The following is a 17,724-nucleotide window of genomic DNA, read 5'->3' on the forward strand; positions in this document are numbered from 1 at the left end:
CCCAGTTATCATTCAGTTTGCCAGGAAATCTCAGTAGATCATAATAGCTTCTGTCTCAGAGAAGGTTTTTCAAAGTCAGAGCTCTTTTACCTTTCACTGCCAACATGTGCTACTTTATGGATATGCCTCTCATCCTTTGTTGTAAAATGGTGTTAGAATCTTGGAAACATATTAGCAATATTCATAGGCTTATCTCCCCAAGAGAGAGATAGAATTTTATCTGTCCTTCTCATCAAATCATTAACTTGAAACTCAGCAATGTAATCGTATTGGGCTGGAATTGGGGTCATGCCATAAACTAGTTGAAAAGAAGGCTTGATGACATGATGATGTCTAGCCATTCACAACAGTACTTTTAACACATTATATCTCCCCCTTGATGTCATTCAAAATTTCATTTGAAAATATTTTATTGTTATGTAAATCTCTGTTGAATGTTTTTTGTAATAAGACATTCTTCTCAACATTCTGCTGACGGACTCTATAAAGAATTAAAATAAAGAACAATCTCTTTGTGTATTTTTGTGATGGAGGGCTTTTCCAAATTACTCTTGAATTCTTGGGAGTCAATCCATAAGCATTGGAATCATTCTGGGCACAGTTCTTCAGCATGTCTGCCCTCCATTTATTTTTTCCACAGTTGTTGAGTCAGAAGGGGTTTACTCATACCTTAAAAAATCAGGATTTCCAAGGGAGTGTGCTGTTTTCATTGGTGGCAACCCAGCACCTTCTTTTTTGCACAAGCATACATAAATACACCAATATCATGGCTACATTCATTTAAAAGGCACCAAAATAGCAATATATCAATATACTGCTGTAATGATTGGTCAAGAAGGTTGTTTCGGTTTCCAGTTCCAGTTTTCCAGTTTTCATTTTTTCAAATTCCAATTTTGATGAATATGCAAGTTTTCTTATATCTCTGCAAGTGAAGGACATAGAGACTTTTTTAAAAAAACTGAAAACTGGGAATTTAGACAACCTGCTTGATTGATCATTGCTGTGGAGGCTTATCTGGGGAATTCAGATTAGCCTGTACACTCCCACACATGCCAGCTGGGTGACCTTGGGCTAGTCACAGCTTCTCGGGAGCTCTCTCAGCCCCACCTACCTCATAGGGTGTTTGTTGTGAGGGGGGAAGGACAAGGAGATTGTAAGCTCCTTTGAGTCTCCTGCAGGAGATAAAGGGGGGATAAATCCAAACTCTTCTTCTTCTTCTAAAGCCCAGTGTAAGAACAAATACAATGGGCTCTAGGAAATCGTTGGTGGATTAATGGGTGCCTGCCAAGGGTGCACTTCTCCTGCCTTTCCTCCCTACTTTGTCCCAAAATTTTCCACAGATAACCTAGCCTAACTATTCAGTGAGAAAAGCTTACTTACAGACCCCCCACCCTCTCAATACACATAGACAGGCTTCCCTAACTTTGCAAACTGGCTCTCCTTTTCCGATCCCAACACACACACACACACACACATACACACACAGTCAGGCTCCCTAACTTTGCGAATGGGCTCTCCTTTCTCAGATATTTCTGCAACACACACAGAGAGAGACAAGTTCCCTTTGCAAATGGACTCCCCTTTCTCAGAGTTTCCCTCTCCCCACATATACATGGACAGGCTCCCCTAATTTTACAAACAGGTTATTCTGGCTCAGGTGTGGCTTGACTGAGTTTGTTTCTTCAAAGTTCATTACAAGAATGTCATCCTGGTAGGGAAAAGCATACTGTGGGGGAAGGAGGGGAGATGACTTCCTCCTTCATCCCCCCCCCCTTTCAAGGCTCACTGCCACCAAGGAGAAGCACACAGTAGGGGTGAGAGGGAGGAAAGTATGGATTTATCCAGCAAGAGCTGCTGGTAAGTGTAGTCGTTACCTCTCTGGGAGGAGCTGGAATCCGGGGCCTCCTGGATGGCTGAGGACTACACTTCCCAGCAGCATTTGCTTTTTCTGATTTATTGTCGAGAACACAATTCTCAGTTATTTAATAAGATGAATTTTAGTTTGATATGGTTTTCTTTGTTTACCTTAAATTCTAAATCAACTTTTTTCATCATCTTTTTTCCTTCCTTCCTTCCCAAGCAAGAGTCTGTTACTCTCTCTTTGCTAGTTAAATTTGACATAATTTATGTATTAAGAACTCTTGAGGTTCATATTAAAGGACAAAAGACATTTCTGGGTGCTCTTTGTAGACCCTTTATTTGTTGCTATATGCTGTATGTACTGACCAAAATTTGGGAATCGTTCAAGTGAAGTTCATGGGAGAAGTGAAAGGATATACTAGCTAATATTGTTTTGGGAAGCTTCTAGGAATAGTTTCTGTCACCTGTCCAGCAACAGCTCCTTGAAGCTTAACTAGGAATGAATCATGACCAATGATTTTTGCATGCTCTCCATCTGGCACAATATCTTCAGAACTGATGCAACTCTGAACCATATACTTAAAATGAAATGTGAAGCATAATTCTAAGCATCTGATCAGAGGCGTAGCTTCAAGGGGATGGGGGGGTGTGACGCACTGGGTGTGCGCCCCTGTGGAGGCATGGCGGGGTGGGGGTGGAGGACACACCAGTGCACTGGGCACTTTCCCCCCTTGCTACACCTTTGCATCTGATACTAATATCACAGTTAAGTACCATTTAAAGTATTTGAAAAAAACTCCTTAGTCAGCACTGATCTCTTGCTTGTATATGCTTATAGACACTATTAGCAGCCAATTATAGAATCTGAAGAACAAGTGGATCTCTAATCACAAATCAGATTTGTCCTTCTTCCCTATGGCCCTTCCACATGGAGGCGGAAGGGCTTGGGTCGGCGTTTCTGACGCCAACCCAATGACACTGGGACCGTCCGCATGGACGGTCCCAGAAAAAACCGGAAAGATGGCGCCGCTGGGCGCCGTCGCCCGGTTGACTTACCTGCTCTCCGGCCCTCCTGCGCTTTGCCAGGGCCTGGGGACATGCCTCCCCTGCCCTGTGTGCCTGCTTCCGTGTCTCAGAGCAGGGGGGCATGTCCCCAGGCCCCAGCGACGTGCCAGAGGGCCGGAGAGCAGGTAAGTGAAGGGAGGGAGTGGGGGGGAAGTGCCGGGAAGCTGCTGCCGTTCGCTGCACTCTGGAAACGCCGGCTCGGCACCGGGTGGGCTGCACGAGGGCGCAGCTGCGCCCCGTGTGCGAATGGTGGCCTGGGGACAGCGTTTTTTCCGTCCCCAGGCCGCCATATTCCGCCCGTGCGGAAACGGCCTCTGTCTGTCAGCTGCAAAGCTACTTCTGAGGTTCAAGGGAATAGTATGGAATGCAGGGGAGTGCAAGTCCAGGGAGAAACCTTCAGAATCTGAATAGAGCCATCTCTTGCATGCATTTGCATGAATACTTGTGCAAAAGTTAGTTTGGATCCAACTCTTTAATATTTTCTCATGAATTCCTTATAAATATTAACACATTAGAACCAAAACAGTGTTTTTAAAAGTCTGCACTCAATTTGTGAGTTAATAAAATGAAAGTCACCTTCATCAGAATAATTTGCTTAAATGTATTTAATTAAATGCATTTGTTAAATAATTAAATAATTAAATATATTGTCTCAGATACAGACCACCTCAATTTCTGATTTTCTGTAACATAAAAAGAGTACAGCTATATGACTGATAAGTCTTTTGGGTGTTGTCAAGCAATAATTAAAGTATACTGCCATATGCCATATGTGCAAATGTTCCTTATGGAATATAAGGCTTGACATCAATTAATTTCTGTTGTCTGATCAGTATCCTGCAAATCAGTGACACACTTTACCCCCATGGGCCTTAATACCATCAGGACCCATTATTTTTCATTAGGAGGGTTTCGCAAGGGTGCGGGCGATGCTTTAAGATACGACTGTTTTAATTATATGTATGTTTTTAGATGATGTTTTTTCTGTACACCGCCCTGAGCCCTTCAGGGATAGGGCGGTATACCAAATTTAATTAACAACAACAACAACAACAACCCCCCAAAGGGCACTACCTTGGTGTGGTGGTGGGGCTTGTGTGCTCCAATGAGTCAGAGGGCTGTGCTGGAGGGCCACCCAAACCAGAGAGGCCTCTGATGAGAAGCCAGACTAAATGTGCCCAAAACCCAAAACCATGGTGAAGACAAGAAAAAGAAACTTTATACCGGATCGGTCGTCGCCCGGGTCAACAAGGACCGCGTCTAGTGCTGGAGTACCTGGGCACTTGGCGGAAAATGGGCTACAGGACTCAGGATCTTCAGCTGAGCAACCAGGGCTGAAGACTGCAGGACTACTGGAAGTACCGAACAAACGTCGAAAATATTCGTGTGCAGAGAATAGAGAAATTATGGCTTGCTACTACAAATCAAACCCATCAAAAAAGAGGATACCTCAAACGAATGTACCAAGTCTGGAAAGAACTTCACCCAGACACAGAAATTACTGAGCAAAGACTTGCTGATCAAAGAAGATATATTGAAAGGAACAAAGTTTTTAGTGCACTAGAGCTAGCAGAAATCCAGCAGAAAGCACAAGACAATGGTATTGAAAACATACCAAGAAACACTCAAAGAAATTCAACAAAATTGGCAACAATTCAAGGACTGCAAGAGACAGAGGAGGAAGAGGAGGAAGAAACAACAATCATCACACCTCCAAAGGAGCCAACCCAAACAACCCAAAGTTCCCAATTGACAAAAAAGCAAGAAGAACTGATGCAGAAGATCCTAGAACACATGAGCAATACAAACGAACGCATAAGATTGCCACCATTGAAGATTGTTCCAAGGAAGGATCTGCTCAATTCACTGAAGGATGCAAACAAGGTCATTGCTGGAATCCAAACAATGTCACTGCATGAAACAAACCAGCTTATGTACAGCACTGCAGTAGTGATTACTAAAGAGCTAGGGGTAAAGATTCATCACCCAGAAAGAAGGCCGAAAATAGATAATTCCAAAGTGGAAAATCAGACTGGGAAGAAAAAAAATCAGCAAACTACGATCGGATGCCAGCAAACTGAAAAGCATGAAGGAGAAGAAGCTGAAAAATGACAAAATCAAAGCAGACCTAGTTAAGAGGTACCACCTGGACAAGAGGAAACTCAATGAGGCAATAGAGGTGGTCAAACAACAGATAGTGGCAGTTTCAAAGAAGATTGCAAGATTCGAAGCAAGGGTTGCTCAATTCAAGCAGAATCAACTTTTCTACTCCAACCAGAAACGATTCTACCAGAATGTAAGTGGAGATGTGAAACGAAACACAGGAGAGCCAGACAGAGAACAAACGATTGAGTTCTGGAGAAACATTTGGGACAGCCCAAAGAACTACAACCAAAATGCAAGTTGGGCCAAAGATGTGGAGGCTGAACTGAGCAGCAACAACATGGACAACCTGGTAATAACAATTAAATGGTTGGAAAACGAGCAAAAAAGGTAAAGAACTGGACTTCCCCAGGCAGTGTTGAACTACATGGATTCTGGCTGAAGAAACTGACCAACTTGCATGAAAGAATTGCCCAACAGTTGAATCAGGTGCTGCAAACAGGCCAAATTGAAGAATGGATGACAACAGGGAAAACGTTTCTGATAATGAAAGACCAAGAAAAGGGAGCAATCCCTAGCAATTACAGGCCAATCACTTGCCTACCAACAACCTTTAAGCTTTTTACTGGCATATTAGCTGATGCAATACAAGACCACCTGGAAGGAAAGAACTTGCTGCCCCCAGAACAAAAAGGAAACAAACGAAACAGTAGGGGAACAAAAGATCAACTGCTCATAGATAAAATGATCCTTGAGAACTGCAAAAGAAGGAAAACCAACTTGCATGTAGCTTGGATTGATTACAGGAAAGCATTCGATTCACTGCCACACAGTTGGATACTTCATTGCCTGGAGATAATTGGAGTCAGTGAAAACATCAAGAAATTGGTCAAGAATGCAATGCACACTTGGAAAACAGAATTGCTTGTAGTCGACCCACGCGGTCAGCGTAAGAACGAGACGAGACGCGGAGATAACATCTGGTGGAGATCGCCAGCAGCGGGAGACCGGAGGTCCGTGTTCCTAGCGAGTCTCCCGTCTGCCACAGCACTTTATTGTTACTCTCTCCAGTGTAGAAGGGAGGACTGGGGGGAGTTCCGGGAGAACGGGAGGCGGGAGGTCGGGAGATCATCATGTGATGTATGATCTCATCTGGCTACGTCGGCGAGGAGCATAATGCTGGCGTCTGGAGCCTAATCCTCACCTGGGGCAAAGACCATTGTCCCTGCTCGGTGACTGAGAGCCAGAACAGTTCATGACCCAAGTGACTCATGGGGATGAGTGAAAGTGCGATGCGACGGCAAGGCCGCAGGAATCCGTTGGCGTCCCCAACGTTCTACTACGGTGCTGCTGAATTGGCAGTGCACTACTACATCTCCTCGCTTTTTTTACATTTTAGAAGGGAGGGCGAAACCTTTAAAGGCGATTTAGGCGGGCGCTTGTCTCCTCCGCCCGTTTGGTCAAAGCGGCCAAGCTGCTTGTGTAACATTAGAACTTGGTTGCGGGGTAAAATTCGAGGGTTTCTTACACATGTTACAGGCAATATTAGACGCGCATTGAACGAAGCAAGATCCGGTAACAAGGCACACAGTGGGCGATGCAGAGCTGTACAATAGCACTCAACCATCCCGGCAGCCAGCTCCAGAGGGCTGACCACCAATGGGGTAAAACATCATACTTCCAGATTAGATACAACTTCTTGCAGCTCACGCGCTTTCATGTGAGATCAACTGGTAATTATCACAAAGATTAAAACAACACATATTATGTACATTCTCACAACCTTGGTGATGCAACAACAAGTAATCAATAGCGGCCACGATTGTCTAGGGTAAACGGCGAAGTTCCTGCTGCTCGGAGGCCAGGGCATCCAGAAGCGATTGAGGTGGAGTTGATGGACCACATAAGGGGACAGGCCAGCCGGCCAATAGTCTTAGCATTGTAGGAAGAGTCGAGGACTCCCACTAGGAAGTTGCGGGGAAGCGAACTCCGGCAGGAGAGGCGACGGCGTCGGCTCAGGCAGGAAGGTGAAGGCAGAGGCGGCTGGCGTCGGCGTCCGGCTCCCGAGTGGAGCCTGGGGCAGGACGATGGTGAGGCGACTGAGGCAGCAAAGTTCCGGCAGAAGTCGGGCGGGGAATGTAGTTAAGCGTCCTCTCCCGCCCAGGTCAGAACCAGCCCCTGGGGAGCAGGATGTTTCGAACCACAGAGAATGTCCCTCCATGTGTGTGCAGTTCCAACTAGCCGAGCAGCCGAATGCGCCGAGTCGGTTCCCAGCACTAACTGCGCCCGGTGATCTTGGCGCAGGTGTTAGGTCGTGGTTAGGCAGTCTTGGTGACAAAGGGAAGCCAGCGAAGGGTTTGGACGACGGGTCCCAGTCGGCTCATAAGTATCTGATGGATGGGAGGCATTCATGAAGGCTCAGCCCGAACTCGCTAGGGAAGTCTCGAGGTGCTTTGCAGGCGGGGAGCAGGCAAGGAGTAGCAGGAGGCTCCCGACTCACTGGAAGTACTGGCCCAGGCAGAAAGATGAGGCGTTGGCAGCGGCAGCAAGCTGCTCGGGTACCTGTTCCGGGTCTGGTGAAAGCTTCGTCAGGGGTGGCCCGATCGGTGGAGGCAGCAGAAACGACAAGGATGGTGGTCGCCGAGTTGGTGGTGATGATCGCATAAAGAAGCTGACACAAGAGGTTCTCCGGGTGTCACCGGTGGTCCTGCTGGCGCGCCCAGCAGCGCTAGAGCCTGGCTGGCGTGGCGTCTCCCAGGTCGTGGATGTTTGGGCATTGGCCCGGCGTTTCCTGTTAGAGATGGCTGGTGAGGATCCCCTCTAGAGAGATGTGTTCCATCTCCGGGATAGAGTTGGTTTCCTCCTGGCGCCATTCCATGGGTTGGCCTGTCATAATGGCGAGTCCGGAGTCCGCAGGGACCTGTAGGAAGAGGGACTGAAAACATACCCCCCTTTTTCAGATTACTGGGGGGGGGGCGGGTCCCTTCAGGCTCAAAGCGGATGGCGGGAGATCGGGGATCGAGTTTAGTGTTTGGAATTTTTAATATAAGAAGGAAGAAGGCTTGTTTTGCAGCCTGTGAAGGTTGCTTTGATGCAATCCTCCTGGGGGCCGCCTACTCCTCTTTCTTTAGTTGTTTGACAGGAAGGGCAGGAGTATGGCGACCCTGGTGGGAATAGCTTCAAGCGTCATCGAGTGCGTCAAGGCGAGTCCGAGCCTCACCTCAAGGGGGGGGAGGAGGAACAGGCGGTCCTGGGGAGTTGTGGGTATGCATGCTTAATCAGCAACACAAAGGGGCTTTGGAAAGCACCTTTTGGGGATGGGTGCATCCGGGAATGAAGCAATCGACGAATTAGAATATACGCATACACAAGGAAAAGGAAGGGGTTTCTTTGTAGGGGAGTTGCGCTACGGTGACCTTGGTGGCTAATGCAGGAAGCGGGATGATGCTAGAATTTTGTGACAGGCCATCGAGGGGTTGCAGCCGCCGGATCCGCTCCTTAAAGGCGGCTTGACGGCGTGAAGCAACACCACACCCAAATCATGAGAGGATCTGTGTTTGCAGCAACCCCTTGTGGGTATTAGGGGCATAATGGCAGCAGCCCTTTTTTTTTAAACTGGGGGCCTGTCCTGACAGTGCTACGGTATCAGGGCGGGCCCAGATTTTTAATCAGGGAGGGCCAGTCAGCCAGTGGCCTCCCCGCCTTTACTGGTCGAAAAAAACAGAAGAGGAAAAGAGGAGGAGAGGGAAACAGTTTTCCCTCACGGAAATCAGAAAATAATTTCAGAGGGCAAGATTGGGATCAAGCCGATGGTGGCGGTTCCGTCCCAGACCAGAGTCGTTTTGACCCTGACTCATGAGGAGTCCCCTTCCCCAGAGATTGACATGGATGTCCAAAATGATGGGGACTGTGAGCCTACGCTCAGTCCTGGGCTGTTGACCGTGGCGAAGGCGGATGCTCCGTCTGTGATTTTGTCTCCCCACCCCCCCAGATGTGCGGGCAAGCACCGGTTAGGCCACTGGTCGGGCCACTCGGCTCTGCTCTGATGACGGGTAACATCAGCGCCCGGTGTCCACCAGGCCCTTGAACTTACATCCCTTCTATGGCGGCTCAGATATGGGCGGAGGCTCCCGATAAGCGTCTCCACCGCTGCGGCGGTGGTGTAGGCTGCGCCATGTTGGCTGCTGGGGCTCGTAGCCTTTATTGGATTACCGGCAGCCGGGCAGCGCATGGGGCAAGAGAATCAGCTGAGCGCAGCTACGGCTCCGGCGAGCTCCGCAATGGGATGTTTGTCCAGACCTGGAGGTGGATGGGTCGCAATTGGCGTGGAGTCAAACCACTCGGGGGCGATGAACAGTCCCTGTTCAGCGGCAGAGGCAACTGGCAGCCACGAGCCCAATTGTCCGGTAGGGATGGGCTCGTCATACTGGGATTGAAGCGACAAGAACCTCGTGGGAACTTAAAGAGGAGATGGGCTGGGTGCATGCGGCGAGATGCCACGAGAGAGTGGTTTCGGCAGGGGCCTGGCGTTTGAGTCTGCTCTAGTACTCTCCTCCTTGGTCCTGGGCTGGGGGGCCGGTGAAGTTTCAGCGAACGTCGTTCTCCAGTGGAAGCCCGCTTCTGGCAACATTAGGCACCCGGGTTTTGGTGGCCTTCTCCTCCTGGGGGAGGACCCCTCCATCGGGGTTGTAGGCCGAGGGCTGCCTACACTCCTTCGAAGTGTCGGTCTGCGCGGTTAAAGCAGTCATCCTGGGGCTGCCTCCGGCCGGAGGAGAGTGCTTTCTTGGCCGAGGAGGCCAGCTTGGTGGGCGGAGGATCCGATGTCCTGGCAAGCCTTAAGCATGATCGGCCAGTTCAGGATTTTGCCCAGGCCGTGATTGCCCTGCGACTCGTGGAAGCGTTCTCGCTTTGCGGTATGAGGAGCTCGTTTTGGGCTTCCTCGCTATCTACCTGCCTCTTGAGCTTCCCTGGAGCCTGTTCACAAAATCGGCATAGGGCTCTTGGGGCTTTTGCGGATGGAGGGAAAACTCTGGGTTGGCTGGCGGCGTTGGGGACCTTAACAAATGCCTTATAAGGCGCACTCAGAAGGCGACCGTGGGTGGCCTCAGGCAGGACAATCTGATCGTTAGGGTTGGCCGAAAACATCGAAGCCATAAAGCTGATAGCGGTGTAGGCCGTAGGTAACTGCTCTGTTGAAGCACTGCTGGCGGGAACTCACTTTCCCAGACCACAAATTGTGCAGGGCTCAGGAGCATCGCGAAGGTGGTCTTCCAGTCGTCACTGGAACCATTAGATTTGTTCATGCGATGGCTCAATACCTCTGCGTAGGGGCTAGTGACTCCCTCGTCCGCATTAACTGCGCCGGGCTTCGGTAAGGATGTTATAGTTTAGGGGTACCGACAACCGCCCGGATGAAACCACCCTCCCCCTCTCAGTATCTGTGAAGTGGACGGGCACAATGCAAGAATCTCAGCATCGTCTTCCGTCAGGGTTTCTTTCTTCTGCAGATCGTGGCTATCGTTCTCGAGAGTCTTGAAAACCAGCGCCATTACGCGATGGCTGACGGAGGTGCAGTAACTTCGAGGAAAATGAAGAGCGAACAGGGGAGGCTGACTGAGCAGCGGGAGAAGTTCAGATGATTGAAGGCGAGGGGGGGGGCAGAGGACAGGCGTCCAATTTAGTGGATAGAGAAAATTCGAGGTTGAAATTGAAGGTGAAAGATCGAAAGGAGAGGCTGACCTACAGCAAAAGGGAGCGTGGTCTGCAGGCTGATGGCGGTCGCTGTATCTCCACGTCAGTAGCGACATCGTGGCGAGGCTCTGTGTCGCGAAGAATTAAGCCCGATGTTTCCCAGTCTTAAGATTCAATGTCCCCCCTCTGGGTACCATGGACACTATGGCTTCAATCTCCTCAACCAATTTCGCCAGCTCCCTTCTCTTTCACGAGGGACCCTGCGCATTTTCGTTAACGCTTTCAGTTCGTCAGCGTGCTTGTCATAAGCCCTGCTTTGCAAGCTCCCATACTCACCGGTGTTCCGTCCGGACGAGAGTGTCCTAGGGCGCGTGTCTCTGAATCGCCCGATCAGAGGGCGAAGGCGATACCCGAAAGCGGTGGTCCCTGGATGCGCCCGATCCAGCGGACTTCGATATGCTGACCCTTCCCAAGCGGCAGCGAGCAGGGTGGAGGTTCGAGGATTCCTGGGTTTCGGCACCAGCTTGTAGTGGAACCCACGCGGTCAGCGTATTAAGAAGCGAGCGAAGGCGGAGATAACATCACAATTGGAAGATCGCCAGCAGCGAGGAGACCGGAGGTCCGTGTTCCTAAGCGAGTCTCCGATCTGCGGTTCCTGGCACCTTTTATTGTTACTCTATCGGGGCGTGTAGAAGGAGGACTGGGGAGTTCCGGGAGAACGGGAGGCGGGAGGTCAGGAGATCATCATGTGATGTATGATCTCATCTGGCTACGTGCGGAGAGGAGCATACGCGTCTGAGCCTAATCCTCACCTGGGGGCAAGACCATTGTCCCTGCGCCCGGTGACTGAGCCAGACAGTTCATGACCCGTGACTCATGGGGGATGAGGTGGGGTCGCGATCGCGACCCGGCAAGGCCGCAGGTCCGTTGGCGTCCCAACGTTCTACTACGGTGCTGCTGGGTCGGCAGTGCACTACTACAATTAATAGTCAATGGAGCAGGAATAGGGGAAATCAACATCCGGAAAGGGAATATTCCAAGGGGGCTTCCTGTCCCCACTATAACTTCATCATTGCTATGATTTCCGCTCTCTGCAATTCTGAAGAAAACAGGTCAAGGATATCAGACAGCAAGAAACTCACCAAATACATGGATGACCTAAAGCTCTATGGAAAATCAAAAGCAGAGATTGAGTCACTACTGAACACAGTGAGAGTCTTTAGCACTGACATTGCAATGGATTTTGGACTTGACAAGTGTTACGCTTTGGAACTCAGTAAAAGGTAAACTTGCAACATGCGAAGGTGTGAATATGCCAAATGACATAGAAATAAAGAGCTTACCAGTGAATAGAAAGCTACAAATACTTGGGGATACTACAAGCGAGAACATCAAGCATGCAGAAGTCAAAGGCAATTAGGAAGGAATATCTTAGAAGGGTAAAGAAAAATTTTACGACATCAAAGTTAAATGGAGGAAATACAATAAGGTGAGTGTTAATACTTGGTGCCTGTAGCGTGCATTACACTGCTGGCATAATTAACTGGACACAAGCCGAATTGACATCCTGGACAGAAAAACAAAGGAAAATTATGACCATCGTAATCGAGCACTGCATCCAAGAAGTGACCGTAGTAAGACTCTACAAGCAAGGTCAGAAGGAGGAAGGACTGCTCCACATCAAGCAATCAGTAGAGAAGAAAGAGGCCTGAAAGAATACATCCAAGAAAGTCAAGAGCCAGCATTGAAAAGTCCTGAGCTGAGATGCACGAAAGCCAAAGAATCAAAAGAGGTATAAGAGTCCAACAGTTTAAAACCGCGAAAGGAGCGGTGGCTAAACAAGCCACTCCATGGGCAGTACTTTAAGAACATTGAAGGGAAGGTTGACAGCAAGAAAACATGGGAGTGGCTCCAGAAGGGGAACTCTAAAGAAGGAAACTGAAGGCCTGATTTTTTTGCTGCTTGGGAGCAAGCATTACGCGGACAAATGCAATAGAACCGCGAATCGAAAAGTCTTCGTGATGACCCAAAGTGCCGTCTCTGCAAAGAGGGTGATGAAACTGTGGAGCCACATCATCTGCTGTTGTAAGAAAATAGCCCAAACTGACTATCTTGAGCGTCACAATAAGGCTAGCAGCAATGGTGCACTGGAACCTTTGCAAAAAGTCTGACCTGCCCTGTAGCAAGACCTGGTACGAGCACAAGCCAGAGAAGACCACAGAAAATGAAGAAGCAAAAATACTGTGGGACTTTAGAATACAAACAGACAGACACCTGGCACACAACACCCCAGACATAACAGGGATAGAGAAAAAACATGTTTGGATCATAGATGTTGCCAATGCCAGTTGACAGCTTTAAGGAGTAAGAGGACAAAGAGCTGGAAAGATCACAAAATACAGGACCTACAAATTGAAGTTGAACGATTGTGGCAGAAAAAAGAACAACAGTAATCCCACTAGTAATTGATTGCTCTAGGAGGAATCCCAAGAAATCTTGAAAAACATCTGGAAAGCCTAAACTTGGACAGAACATCAGTCCACATGCTGCAGAAAGCAGCACTTCTAGGAACTGCACACATTCTACGCAAATACCTCTAATATCCTAGGTCCTTGGGAAGGACTTGATATTCAGAGATGAACTCCAGACACTTGTGCTGTGTTGTTATGTGTATAATAATAACTCCATAAGCACATGGCAAGTTTGATAATTCTCGTAAGCATTTATGTTTAGGATCAAGTTTCTGTGGTGTACAAAGTTGAATAATGTAAAGCATGTGGTCCTCATGACTGTTTCTGTTATTCAAAATAGTTGAGAGTCTGAAAGTTGGATAATGAGAAAGTATGCTCTTAGAGGATATTCCTTTTAGAAAATGTTGGTGTCATATCAAAGAAACAGGTTTCAGCTTCCTGTATCTCAGAGTGCAGAAAATTGTTTATCTATGACCAATTAGTGCCCTGCCAATGACTTAAAGTTCTAACACTTATCCCTTCTAAATTGATGTAATAATTTTACTTGTTTTCATATAAGGTAACCTTAATGAGAAAGTTCAGTTCACCCTCAAATTCATATATTTGTGGAGCTAAAGCATTTTTTAAAAATTATGAAGAGTAGGGCAGATAATATACAAAGACACTATTCAGTGTGTAGGCAGACAGGAATGCTAGTACCAGGCAATTAGCTCTCAAAAGAATGTTCCTTTGGCAGAGGCTGATTTGCTAAAAATGAGAGGAAAAAAATACATTTTAAAAGTTTCTGGCCTGCAGTTCTAAAGTGATAAGAAAAGTTGGCTGTTCAACATAAGCTGCCAGTTGTGTATTCTGGGTGCTCTTGGTTCCTCCTACAGCCATGGCCCTGACTGATGTTTTTTCATAGTACAAAGTAGCTGTTTATTACTATTGACTGTTGAAGCCTGTGCTCTGAAATGCATTCTGTCAATGGAATGTAACTGAACTTGGCATTTTAAAGCTTTGCTGTTGCAGTAGCTTAGTTTTCCTGGGATTTCTATGCGGCAAGACCAGTGCTGAAGCTTCTGGTTCATGTTGAAAATGTTACATAGGAAGACGTACCATGTAAAGGTCAGATTTGACTGGGGTCCTGAGGGCTTTTTAATCATCACCAGCCATGTAACATAACCTTTTTGCCACATGTCAGAGCCTGATGATAATGTTTAGCATTTTGTTTGTTTAAAAATGTACATTTTCTGACAAAACTGTGCTTATATAAATGCCTTGCTTATCGAACATGAGGAAGGACAGTTCATTTGGCATAGCATAAAGTATAGTTGTTTTTTTCTTTAACAATGAATAAGAACAGTGGATCAAATGGCTCTTTAAAATGTCCAGTTTAATTATTTTGGGCTGGGAAAGGGATTCTGTGTGAATGAATGTTCATCTATCATTCTACAATACCAATAATAAAGAACTAGCATTGTTATTCCCATTTGTGTTTCCCAGACAGATGAAACTCTGGGATTTAATTAATGCAGGTAGGATCTTTTAAGAAATCATAATGTCAGTATGTCTTTACATTTTTATTTTTATTATAATTTCCAAGAACTTCTATTGATTTATCTCTGGCATTTCTCTGACAGTATTTCATGCAGCTATTTTATTATAGGAACTCCAGAAAGAAATTGAAACACACACTGACATCTTCCATAGCTTGGATGAAAATGGACAGAAAATCTTGAGGTCTCTGGAAGGTTCTGATGATGCAACCTTGTTGCAGAGACGCCTGGATAACATGAACTTCAGATGGAGTGAACTTCGGAAAAAATCTCTCAATATTAGGTAGGTGAGACAAGCCCTTTTCCTCTATTAAGTGGAAGCACAAAGTCTCTCAAGATTTCTGGGACCTAGGTTTGCTTTGAACTATAAACCTTCCCCTCAGTTTACAGATGTTCTATAGGGAGCAAGTGTATAGGCTTTAGGTTTGCTTTGTGTGGTTCATAGAGAGATTGTTGAGATCATTGAGATTAGATTAATATATTAACAATTAAGAAGATTTATTTATTTGCAGGTTGCTTTTAAAGGAACAAACAAGCAGCACAGGTCACAAGTAGCAGAGTTGATTTGATTTTTAAAAAATTAAAAACTCATGGTTTAAATCACTGGTCAGTAAGAATAGATTTAAATCATGGCATTGGCTGAAGAGCATATAGGTCCGTGGGGGCGAACCTTTGGCACTCCAGATGTTATGGACTACAATTCCCACCAGCCCCTGCCAGCATGGCCAATTGGCCATGCTGGCGAAGGCTGATGTAATCCTGGAATCTGGAACATGGGCTCCCCAAAGATCTTTACCACTGATACTCGTTGTTGCAATCCCACATTAGGGACAGCAGCAGCCTAGGGTGAAGTAAAGAGCTTCACAATCAACTTCCTGACAGCCTCCCCCCATCCTGGAAAACACTGGTCTAGTTGTGTGAAGCAGGATAAGCAGTGGGAAACCTGAAGGAATTTGGGGGGGGGGGGGGCAGGAGTTGTAGATTACTTCCCCCTGTGTCTCCTCTTCATTCTATTTCCTCTTTTTCTCTCCTGGCTGCTCGCACATTCTCACTTTTCCCTGCTCCTTTCTTTCCTTCTGCCCTCCAACCTATCTTTGATCTGCCACCATCTTCAGTTAAAATGTATTTACTTCATTTATATCTTGTTTTTCTCTGCAAAGGGAACCCATAACAACTCATTCCCCTCTCCTTTTATCTTCAGAATAATTCAGTGAGTTAGGTTAGACTGAGAGTACATAATTGGAATACGGTCATTGGGGGGCAGGGTTGAACTGAGGTCTTTCAGATCCTAGCCTGAAATTCTAACCACTGCACCACAATGGCTTTCATTTGGTAACTGCTACTAAATAGTAGCAAACAGCAAGGCCCAGATGAGTCATACGAGTTTCACTGTAGCCAGTTGCCTGGTGATCACTGCAAGTCCTGTTTTCATAATTAAACCTAAATGAAATATGTGAAAAATATTTGTGGCTGAAGAAAGTAGAAAGCTGTCCCTCTTTTGTTCAATAGACAAACAAAAGAAAGGCTTTAAGCTTTCACAGTCTCTTCTCCACATGTCTTGTTACCCACAAACTAAGCAAAATAAAAAAGCATGAGAAAAAAATTGCATGTTGTACACAAAATAAAGGAGAGCTTCTCTACAGTTCAAAATTTTGAAATTGGTTTTGCGATACTGACAGCATTATTCCATAGTAAAAAAATAGTAGCCCTAGGTTATCAAAAGTGGTTTGCTTTACTTTCTTCTATCATCATTAAATATAAAAGCTTACTGCTCTTGCTCTTTACTTTCGAAGCGGTATGTTATAATGAAGTGGCATAGCATATCAAAACATGTAGAGTGGGGAAACAGAGCAAAAAGCTTTTATATTTCTTTTAACAATAACTTTTCTTTTGGCAGTTTCCATTACCGAAGGCGAGGCGCGCTTTTAATGAATTAATGACGTTCGTGGCCCGACCTGATAACGCTGAGGACCGGCGTCATACGGTGATCCTGAAGCTGGGGCAGCGGTATGACGCCCGATTGCTTGACCAGCCCGTGATCGCGGGCCTCCGGCGTAGCCGCCGTGAGGCCTGGGACCGCCCTATTTCTGCGCCAGCCTGCTCCAGCGGCGCGGGAAGAGCGTGTCCCAGGCCCTCGCCAAACTCTTGACCAGAAATTAAGGCAAGTGCGAGATTGAAGGGAGGCGTTCGCGGCCACGCCTGTTCACTCGACAGCGGCTTCGGCGGCCGCTGCTTTCCCCAAAAGAGCTTCAAAGCTCTGAAACGCCGACCCGCTCAACATGGTGGTTGGGCTTTTGAAGCACGGCGGTTGGCTCGCATTCTGTCGCCTCTGGTAGTAATGGTGTGGCCTGGAGATGGGCGTTTACCTACTACCATCTCGGGCGTAAATCCTTTTCCGATAATGAAGTTCTTGACCTTTCTTTCTTTCTTTCTTTCTTTCTTTCTTTCTTTTCTTTCTTTCTTTCTTTCTTTCTTTTAAAGATTTGGAATTATCAGAGAAATTGAACTAGATTCTCCTGTAAGAAGAGCATTGTTTCATTTCACTGTAGTGACAAAGTCACTTGTGACTGAAAACTGCAACACTATTTCACAAGGAAACAATAGTGATCGTGAACTGCTTAGACAAATAACATTTTCAAAATTCTGGATTGAATTCTCTAGCTCCTGTTCAGAACCACTTGTGTTAATGACACACATGATCTGGCTGTATTTAATCACTTATATATTCATTTTTTCTCACAATTTTGTTTGCCAAACCCAATGCAGTTGCCATTGAATAGTAGCAAGCAAAGCCAAATAAAAGACATATTTCTGTCACAGTTTGGTGAAGATAATTGGGAATGTGCTTTATTTTTGGAAAACGTGCCTGAATGTGTCTTCTTTTGGGGTCCGTATAGGGGGGAAATTTGTTCAATCCTGGCCCATTAAAATCAAAAGAAATTTCACCATTAAGTTCCAAGTAAGTAGGACAGCATCCTTTTTCATTAGTATCCACT

General features: G+C 46.6%; 1 protein-coding gene across 4 annotated transcripts in view; it reads left to right on the top strand.

The window, feature by feature from the left end:
* Positions 1 to 17,724, top strand: part of DMD (dystrophin) — a 1,175,169-nt gene that overhangs the window by 941,492 nt on the left and 215,953 nt on the right. For 3 of the 4 annotated variants that reach the window (XM_048495459.1, XM_048495460.1, XM_048495467.1), the window contains one exon: positions 14,839 to 15,011. In XM_048495459.1, coding sequence (XP_048351416.1) covers positions 14,839 to 15,011 — 173 coding nt within the window. Of the gene's footprint in view, positions 1 to 14,252; positions 14,298 to 14,838; positions 15,012 to 17,724 lie in introns of those variants that run through there. The other variant, XM_048495461.1, reaches the window with a different exon arrangement.

Source organism: Sphaerodactylus townsendi, linkage group LG04, assembly GCF_021028975.2.
Source record: "Sphaerodactylus townsendi isolate TG3544 linkage group LG04, MPM_Stown_v2.3, whole genome shotgun sequence".
Taxonomy (NCBI): domain Eukaryota; kingdom Metazoa; phylum Chordata; class Lepidosauria; order Squamata; family Sphaerodactylidae; genus Sphaerodactylus; species Sphaerodactylus townsendi.